The sequence below is a fragment of the Mesoplodon densirostris genome, chromosome 4, assembly GCF_025265405.1.
Source record: "Mesoplodon densirostris isolate mMesDen1 chromosome 4, mMesDen1 primary haplotype, whole genome shotgun sequence".
NCBI lineage: Eukaryota > Metazoa > Chordata > Mammalia > Artiodactyla > Ziphiidae > Mesoplodon > Mesoplodon densirostris.
The window spans coordinates 6,505,462-6,515,142 of NC_082664.1; the positions used below are offsets into that span (position 1 = coordinate 6,505,462).

General features: G+C 62.6%; 1 protein-coding gene across 1 annotated transcript in view; it reads left to right on the forward strand.

Moving 5' to 3' along the window:
- CCDC85C (coiled-coil domain containing 85C) overlaps positions 1-9,274 on the forward strand; it is an 81,602-nt gene extending 72,328 nt beyond the window's left edge. Inside the window, exons 4-6 of the mRNA XM_060097889.1 lie at positions 4,125-4,220; positions 5,068-5,166; positions 6,083-9,274. Of these exons, the coding sequence (XP_059953872.1) occupies positions 4,125-4,220; positions 5,068-5,166; positions 6,083-6,172 (285 nt within the window). The 3' untranslated portion in view covers positions 6,173-9,274. The remainder of the gene's footprint in view (positions 1-4,124; positions 4,221-5,067; positions 5,167-6,082) is intronic.
- Positions 9,275-9,681: the final 407 nt, after the last annotated feature.

A 9,681-nucleotide genomic window follows, 5' to 3' on the forward strand; every position in this document is an offset into this window, starting at 1 on the left:
GTGCCGTCATCCCTCTGTGACTGAGGGATGTATTCTTGTATTCAGAATACACAGCTCTACAGAAGCAGAAAGTACATTAGTGGTTGCCAGGGGCTGGCAGGAGGCGGGAGGAGGTGATGAAAATGTTGTTGGATGACTGCACAAATCTGTGAATGTGCAAAAACCACCTCCCAAGAAGCACGCGTTCGCGTGAGCTCTGTAGACGTTTATTGAGCATCTGCTACATGCAGGGCCGTGCTGGGCGCTCTCCACACACAGAAGCCCTGCAGCAAGGCAGGGACTTGATGAGAAGTCCCCACAGAACAGATGAGAAACCGAGCTGGCCTGAGGTCACTTGCAAGGTGGGCCTGGACTCTCCCCCAGGGTCCCAGCCCGGCTGTCTCCCTTCCATGCCGGCCAGCAAGGGCAGCCCCAGGGTTCCTCCCTGGGCCTCTGCGCTGGCAGGAGCAGGCTGATGCCGCCACTGGCTGCTGGCCGAGAGCTCTGCTGTTTCTCTTCTGAGGCCCTCGCACCTTCTGCAGGAATGTAGCTGCTGACGCTGTGCAGGCAGCAAAGCCTGCTGATGACAGATAATCCAAATATTTATCCAGGAGCCCCGTGGCTGAATGAGGCTCCACGAGGAAGGGCTCTGAAAAGCCCAGCGTTGCCGCCACAGGAGTGGCTCCCCCAGCCCTTCATACCCTCTGCCCTCTGTTCATTCTGATTGACTGTGGGAATCCTAACAGCTAACGGTACTGGGCACTCACTGAAGGCTTCTTGGTGAGCTGCAAACTGTAAAGTGCTGTGCAAGCCTGGCTGGCTCCTAGGACGTGCAGATGGGAGCAGAGGGGAGCAGAGCTCACTCCCCTAGGCTGAGCCCCTGAGGCCTCGACAGTGCTGCTTAATGCTAGGGGAGGGCATGAGTCTTCCGGAAGGCTTCCTGGAGGAGGCCTTAGGAGGGGCTCCCTGCGCCTTCTTTAGGCTGCCTGCATGCCATGGGTTGTCACCCTCTTTGGAGGGAAGGAAGCTGAAGCCCACCGGGGTGGGGTGGGGTGGGACGGGACGGTTTGCCAGGGTCACACGGCTAGTGCGTGCCAGCACCAGGCCAAGCTGGGCTTGGAGGCCAGGGGCCAGCGTGCAGCACGAGGCTGCGGGCAGGTTCCCGGGGCAGACGGAGAGGGTGATGGTGTCTTGTGGGAGGGGCAGCCACAAAGGCTGCTGAGGAGTCAGTAGAGGGGCCGGAGCTGAGGTGGAAGCTCAGAGGCCAGGCCTCTTGGGGTGTTTATAGGGCGCTGAGCCCTTGCTGGGCCCGTGGGTCCACAGGGAGAGGAGGTGTGTGTGTCGGGGGGACCCCCTGTGCTCTGATGCTGCCGCGGGCCTCGTCTCTTCCATAGCTAGGTGTGGGCACATCTTCTGGAAGGCTACCTGCATGTCCACATGTCAGAGAATCCCGGGGTGAAGCAGGTGACCCTGTGGGGTGGGGACACCTCCTCCCTGCCCAGCTGGATGTCCCCACCCTCCCCGACCCCATCCCTACCCACTTCTCCCACCCACTGCCTGTCAGTGGAGCGAGCAACGGAGTTTGTACCCATCAGGGTCTCAGAGGAGGAGGCTTTTGACAGCTCCCTCGGGAAACTGGTTTCCCTACTCTTTTTTGGTCAGTTGACTATTTTTAAGTGTCCATTGCAGTGGATTTTAGAACCTTCACAGATTTGTGCAGTCATCACAGCAGGACATTTCCATCACCCTGGAAAGAAACCCCGTGCTCCTTAGCAATCCCTCCCCGCAGCGCCCCGCCCCCAGCCCCTTGGCAACCACGAATCTACTTTCTGCCTCTCCACGTTTGCCTTTTCTGGATATTTCATATAAACCGGAATCATAAAATATGCCATTCTTTGTGACTGGCTTCTTTCACGTAGCACCACGTTTCTGAGATTCATGCACATTGTAGCATGTGTCAGACCTTCATTGCTTTTTATTGTCAAATTTTATTGTCCACATAAATTTGGACAGAATTTTATGTCCAACAGTTGTGTGGGTAGCCCACATTTTGTGTAGCGTTCATCAGTTGCTGTGCATTGGTTTGTTTCCATTTTCTGCCTGTTGTGACTCGTGCTTCTCTGAACACCCCTGCACAGGCACGTGGGTGGACGCCTGTGTTCAGTGCTCTTGGGGGCATTTCCCCGCTTTTGGCTCCAGCGCTGGAGTCCCACAGACTGGGGTTGGAGGCTCGGCCCCCTGGTTTACTAGCTCTGTGGCCCAGCCTCCCCTTCCTCATCTGTAAAGTGGGAGCATAGAAAGACAGCGTCTGTGCAGACGGTTGCCATCAGCACTCCGTGGGCTGCTCTGCTCTGAGTGGGCTCTTAGGAAGTCGGGGGGAGGCATCACTGGGCTTTCCAGGCTGTGGTCCTCCCGCCATGGCAGGCCTGCAGGGGTGAGCTGGGTTTGGGAAATGCTCTAAAGGTCGCAGTCCTGACCGCTGTCCGGTGGTGGCTTCAGTCGCAGGATGCCGGGGCTATGCCGCGGCTATGCTCTCATTAGCGCCTGCCGTCCGCTCGGTGGGGTGGCCCAGGAAAGGGTTGGATTGCACAGCCTATCCCGGCCACTCCTGGCCTTTGCTTCAGAATCGGCCCTCTTAACAGTGCGGGCGGTCGGGGAGCCCCAGGCGCAGACAGGACCTGAAGCCAGAGGAGCCCAGGGCCGGGCGCCTTCCTGGGCTGTACTTGTGCGCGGTCGCCCCCTGCTGGCCTTTAGTGGGGAGGGCAGCCTTCTGCCTCAGGGTGCACACCTATGTGTGTGTGACCCGCCCCCCACCTGTCTCCCAGAAGCCGCTTTGGTTCCCCCGCATGACACACCCGGCCGGGAACCGGAGACCGGGCAGCCTGGGCCAGAGTTAGGGAAACAGCATCCCAGGCTCTCCTTACATCCTGGGACACAGGGACCCTAGCTGTCGTGCAGACAAGGAAACCGAGGTGCAGAGTGGGTCGGGCCTGCCTGGAGAACCCTGCCCAAGCCCAGCTCTGCCGGCATTAAGGCTGTGGGGTCTGGCCTCTGCCTGGAGCCAAGAGCAGGGTGAGCCTGCGAGGCCCTGGGAGCAGGTCCGGGCCACACGGGCAGGTGGGGAGAAGGCAGAGGGTGGCTGCTGGTGGTGGAAGATTCCAGGCCCCGAGGGTCCCCGCACAGCGTGGCCTGGCTGGGCGGGGTCCCAGGGCGATGGCCTCATCAGCCGAGCTTACTGAGTTGGCCTGGTCCCTGGAGGGGTCATCGGGGGCCAGCGACGGAGAAGGAAACCAAGACTCAGAGACAGGAAGGATGCCCAAGGACGCCAGGGTCTCCTCCCCCTCACGCACTCCCTGGGGTGTTCTTGGGGTTTAAGCTCTGCCTTCCAGCATCTGCTGGTTCCCCTCAGGTCCCCTCCCAGCGTCTTCTGACCTCCCGGCTCCTGCCGCCCCGCGGTTCCATCGGTCTCCTTGTGTGTGGGCTCCTTCTGTGCGGCCCTGATCCCTTCTTGACCTTGCTCTGGGGCCGGGGTCCCCACTGCAGCCCCAGCCCAAAGCCCTGCCTTCTGCCCCATGGACACCTGGCCAGAAGGAGCTGGCCAGCTGGCGAGAAGCCGGGCAGACAGACACGGGCGGGCAGAGGGCCAGGGAGTGGATCCCTTCCTCTCCCGGCCTGTCTCCCGGCCCCCCAGGCTGATGTGGGTGGTGGGCACATGGTTGCCAATTAGGGTGCTGGCAGGATGAGGTGGCACTGTTCCTGGGTGGCCCGACAGAGCTGGGAGGGTCAGGGCTGGAAGCCCCAGGAATGCCCTGGGGGGTGGAGGCCGGGGAGGGAGGGGGGCCTTAGGAGGCAGGCCGCCTGGGGCTGGAGCCCAGGTCCTTTGCATCGTCCCAGGTGACCGGCACAACAGACAGCAGACCTTCCCTGCGGGCTGTTTAGAGGAGCTTGCGGGGTGTGTGTGCGGAGTCCCGATGCTGCCCCCCCGCCTCACGTCCAGCCTCCTCTCCCCCGTCACCTCCACCCCCGTTTCCTCCCGCCTGGGCCCTGGCCCCGCAGACGCAGTGCCCTCTCCCAGCTGCTGGCACACCTGTGGCTGCCACCTGGGAGCCAGCCAGGGCGCGCTGAGACGCACTTCCTTCCCACAGGGCCCGGCCTGCACGGTGCCCGAGCTGTGCCTGCCCACCTCGGGTGGCTACAGCTCTGCTGGACAGAAGCCCGAGGCTGTCGTACACGCCATGAAGGTGAGGACCCAGGCCCTGCCGCTCCCTTGGGGGCCCCCAGACCCCTGCTGCACTTCAGGAGCCTGTGACCTCGGGCCCCACGTTTGCCCTCTCTGAGCCTGGGGGCAGCTGAGCGGCAGGGCAGGGACTTTGGTCTCTGGGTGGCCGTGGCTGCCTGGAGCACCGTGGTGGGGGGATTCCGCGGTGCTGGGTAGTGGCCAGGGAAGCTGAGGCCTGGGGGAGGTGGGGGGAGGGCTGGCACTCTCCAGGGTCGGGGATGGGGGTTGGGGGGCGAGGCTCAGGGCTCCCAGGCCCACTCTCCTCCTGCGCCGTGCTCAGGGCCTCAGGGTGTGCCCTGCGGTGCATCTCCCACCACGGCATCCCCGTCCCTTCACGTGTATGCGCGCCGTGGACGCAGCGCACGGTCCCCCGGGTGTAAGGCCCGGCACGGCTGCACAGACACGGCACACTCGCGCCTGTGCGGGCGGTGGCCGGGACACACCCCTGACGTGCGTGAGCCGGGCCGCCCTGAGGCCCAAGTGGGGGCCCGGGGTCGGAGAGAGTCCCCCCATGTGACCCCACCTGTCCTCCCTGTTCCCGCGTGACCTGTCTTCAGCTCTGCCCCCGGTGCTGACACGGGGTGGCTGCCTCCCTCGTGCGGCGTCCTCGTTGTCGCTGTCCTGCGGGGAGAGGTCGCGAAGCGGGCAAGGACGACCTGGCCCTAAGGCCTCTCCGTGTCCCTGTTCCCCGCACACCACCCCTCCGGCCCGGGACCCCACGGCTCCCGTTGGCAGCTGGGGCTCAGGGCGACCTGCCTGAGGCCTGCCTGGTGGCTTCCGCCCCTGACCCTGGGCCCTGTCCCCTGCAGGTCCTAGAGGTCCATGAGAACCTGGACCGGCAGCTCCAGGACAGCTGCGAGGAGGACCTGAGTGAGAAGGAGAAGGCCATCGTCCGAGAGATGTGCAACGTGAGCCTCCTGGGGCCCGAGCCGGGGGTGACCTGGGGGGGCGGGCCCTGTGCGGCCAATACTCCCCCAGGAGGGGCCGGTGACCTGGGGGGTTGGGAGCAGGTGCTGGGGCTTCGGGAGCCCTGGCCTCTCTTTGTCCGCTTGACTTCCTCCCCCCTCCCGCCTCCCTTCCCTCTTCCCCTCCCCTCCCCTCCCCTCCCCCTTTCCTTTTCCTCCCCTCCCTCTCTCTCCTTTCCCCTCCTTCTTTCCTTCCCCCCTTCCCTCCCCAAGAACAGGGTCCCTGACCTCTGGTCTTGCTCACCCCATTTATCCTGACCCTTGGCCCCTGTCCCCTGATGTCTGTCTGGCTCCCCGCCTCCCAGCATGCTGGTGCCCCTGCTGGCTGCCAGCGCACAGGTGCTGCTCACGGGGCTGCAGGTGGAACGCTCCATTCTGCAGGACCCTCCACCCTGGAGCTAGCTGCCTTGGCTTGTGGAAGCTGGGCTTCTCTGGGTCTTTGGGGAGGCAGACGACATCCCCCGACCCGCCTGGCCAATACGCATGGTCTCCTTGGACTCGTGAGGGAGCCAGCAGGGAAGGTGGATCACGGGGCTGCACCTGGGCCTCGCTTGGGGTGGGGTGTCCCGAATCCCCGTCCTCTGCCGCCTCCTGGGTCTGTAGGCCCCACTGGACAGCTGCGAGGCCAGGTCTGCCCTGAGATGTGACCTGCTCGGGGTGGGAGGTGTGGTTGTGAAGGGTGGACGTGCAAAGACGTACTCTGAGGGTCTCTGGGCCTCACGTGGCCTCCGTGTCCCCTCCAGGCCCCATGGCTCTCGGGACGCAGGTGATCCTGAAGAGCAATGGGGCAGTCTGTGCGCACAGGCCCCTGGGCAGGCGTGGGACGGGCCCTCCACTCACAGCTCGCCCCTCCGCACAGGTGGTCTGGAGAAAACTGGGAGATGCCGCCAGCTCCAAGCCCTCCATCCGGCAGCACCTGTCTGGAAACCAGTTCAAAGGGCCTTTGTAGGGCCGTTCCTCCGTGGACGTGGACTGGCCCTGCCTGGGGTCCCCAGACGTGGGCAGGCCCTCGCGCCGAGCCACCGTCTTCTTTTTCCGTGGTGAATTGTACATAGGACGCTGCCTGCTGTGGCCTGGCTGCCGGGGGTGCGACTCCATTTCCCACCTCTCACACACCAGCAAACCGGGAAGACTATTCCCCGCAGCAGAGCGGCCTGGACAGCCTCGTTCCTGCTCTGGGGCCTGGGCTCTGGGCTCCATTGGCGAGAGGCTGAGGCTGCTCAGAGATGTCTGGCCCAGGAACCGTGCCAGGCTGTGCCCAGCCTTGGTGGAGGGGCACCTCATCAAGACCTCCATCCCCGGCTACCACCTGTGCTGGACAGAGGCCGCTGGCAGCTGGACTGATGCACGGGGCACCACTTCTGACCTGCCTGCTGTGGCCTGAAAACTGGCTCCATAAGTACTGGGTCCCCAGAGTCGTGGAGGAGGAAACTCACCCGCGGCCCTTCCTCTGGCCCCAGGGCCCAGCCTCCCCGCTGCTGGCTCTGCTTGTTTTTAGAGTTCACGCCCCTACCCCTTGCCACACACTCTGCAGTGTCCCCTCACCCTGTCCTAGGCTGTGCCCTATCCTTTTGGGTCCCTCCTGCCCTGGGCCCGAGGCGCCTACATGTCTGTGCTTCGCATCATGGGCTGTGTGGAGTCTCTCCGCATGGGTGGCACTGGGCTGTGGCCGGGCCTCTGCTCAGGAACGGTTGCCCCCAGAGCTTGGCCCCCTCTTGGATCACTGTGGACAGAGTCGCGTGGCCATAGGTGAAGGAGTTCTGCCCTCCTTGGGAGGAGCCCTGCTTGGCTCTGGTTTTCATTTTCCTGTGTGACCCTCAGCAAGTCACTCAGCCTCTCTGGGCCCCTGGTCGGGAAAGGAGGGCTCAGAGGTTCGAGGCCATCGGCTCTAGTCAGCCTGTGTCCTCACTCGCAGCACGCCAGCCAAAGGGTCCTGCTGGAGAGGCGGCTGGTGGGTGGGCTGGGAGGGGCGGAGGCCCCAGCTGAGTTCCGCTGCCTTGCTGCCTCCTCTCGGTGGACGCTCACTTCCCTTCCTGAGCCTCAGCGTCCTCCCCTGCAGAGTGGGCAGCCTGAGGCCCTCCTTGCAGGGCTCTGGGGATCAAATAAGACCTTCAGTGTAAAAGGATCGTGTATAAACTGTAAAGCGAGACATGTAAATTTTAAAGTTTGTGTGCGAGGGCAGTGAGGCCCCGAGGGGGTAAGTGATCAGTGGCGTATCACAAACGAGATCCCAGAGCCTGGAGGGCGGGGACGGGCTGCTGTTGTAACCAGCCCCCGTCCACCCACCGTCTGCAGTTCCTCCCCCATCGCTGGACTCCAGCGGTCATTAGAGCTCTGTGTGTGGGCGAGCAAAGAGCCCGAGAGGCTGGCTTGGCATCGGACAGGCCTCGTCCGAGGCTCACGCGAGGGATGGGGACCAGGTGAGGGGACGGACGAGGCTGCCCCGTCCCTCTCCCCAGCGGGGACTCTGAGCCGTCCCCACCGCCTGTCTGCCATCGGCACCCTTGGGTCGACACTCAGGGGAAAGGCCCGCGGCCCTCACTGTGCCCGAGGAGTGCTGAACGGGTGCCGGTGGCGGCGTCGGGCACGGTCCTCTTGCCCTGGGTGTTACAGGAAAGCTGTGGGCTCTCTGGAAGGAGCTGGTCCCTAGGTCACGTGGTGAGTTCCCTGTCACCAGGGGTGTGCACTTGGAGCTGGGTGAACATCCTTGGTCATGTTCTGGGTGACTCCTGCCCGGGTGGGCAGTCAGCTGGAGGGCAGAGGCCCCCTCCCGGGTCTTGGAGTCCGAAGAACCACGGAGCTGCTCGAGGGGGTCTGGGTCTCTTGGGTGGGAGCCACATCTGAGAACCCGTGTGTCACGTCTGGGTCAGGCTGGCTTGGCCACCACGGAAAATAAGCAATAAGTCAGGTGTCCTGGTGACTGCAGGTCTCCTGCAAACTGACCCAGGGAAGAACAGCCTCCAAGGGACCTTCCCCTGCCAGAGGGAGGTGACCCTGTCCCCTAGTGCTGCGGTGGCGTCCGGGCAGTGGGTCAGGCGTTCCCTCCAGAAGCAGCCTCCCGCCCGCCGTGGAGGCAGCAGCAGCCGGTGCCGACGTCCCCTTCCTGCCCCTGCCTGTGTCCCCGAGCCTGCACCGCACGGGGGTGGCTTCTGAGGACAGAACCATACCTGTGACGGCGTCTCATTTAACATACGCTGTCGAAAAGCCTGCAGTGCCTCTGCGCGCCCCACGCCGGCCTGGGGCCCAGCTGCAGCGGGAGCCCACGGCTGGGAGGAGGGTCCCGGGGGCCAGCTCGGGGTGAGTCCCCGCTCTGCCACGAGCAGGGAGCGTGCAGAGGGTGACACCGGCGACCCTCCCCCCTGGCGCCTCAGCTCTGAGAGCTCGTGGTGGGGTGTTGCTGGACCTGGTGTCCTTTCATAAACACTGATTCTAGCGCCTGAAGCCCCGTGTGACACCTGTGCTGTGGCTTCCTTTCCCACTGTGATGGATGCCACCCTTCCAGCCTCATCCCAGGTGGCCAAGCCCATCCTGGAGTCGGAATCCACTGAGCACATTTTTATCCAAAAGTTATTAGCCACACATCAGTGTTGTTTAAAGAGAAAAAAGTGACCTTTCTTTTTTTCTTGAAAACTTGAGAGGAAACAATACATACTACTGACTTTTTTTTTTTTTTTTTTTTTTTTAGAAACAAAGGAAATGCATGACTGCAGAGCGGTAGAGGTGTATATTTTTCCTAACGTGGGGGAAGTACTTGTGCTGCTCTCTGGGAATGGGCGGTCCGCCTGGCCCCTGTCCCCAGGCCGGCAGCCGCGCTCTATCTACCTTCTGTCGGATGTGACCGCCCGAGTACTGGGGCCGCCCCCGCCCCGGCTCTGGGCAGAGCTGGGAGCCCTGGACTCCTGTACCCGTTTCTACCTTCTATTGAACCACTTTGATTTGGGGAGAGAAAAAAAATTAGAACTTTTTGATAGTGTGGTAAAAACATTGATTTGAACTATTTTAGTAAAAGGAGTAACAGAGAAGATTGTGATAGTGTATACTTTGCGCTAGATAAATAAAGGCTCTTTGCAAGCCTCCGTGGTGGGTACGCGGTGCTCATTTGTTTTGGGTGATGGGGCCCCTCAGGGTGGATGGCGGGGGCCGCTGACTGCTGCTCCATGGCCTCTATCTAGTCCTAGGCCAGAAATGCAAAGCATTTCAAATCCAAACCCTGGTCTAACCCAGGAACCTGTCTATGGAGGGACACTTGACAGTTCCAAACCGGCTTGAAACTCAACTGCTTCCTCCCAAGAAAGCCCATGTAGGCGCTGGATGTGGGAGGCTGCCCCATGTAGGTACTGCCCGGGGAGGGGCTTGGGTCTGGCCGGTGGCCAGGCCTCTCCTGGGCAGCGTTCCTCCACTGCCTGCTGCTTGGCCCCCAGGGTCAAGAAGGAGAAGATCTGCTTCTGGGCTGCAAAC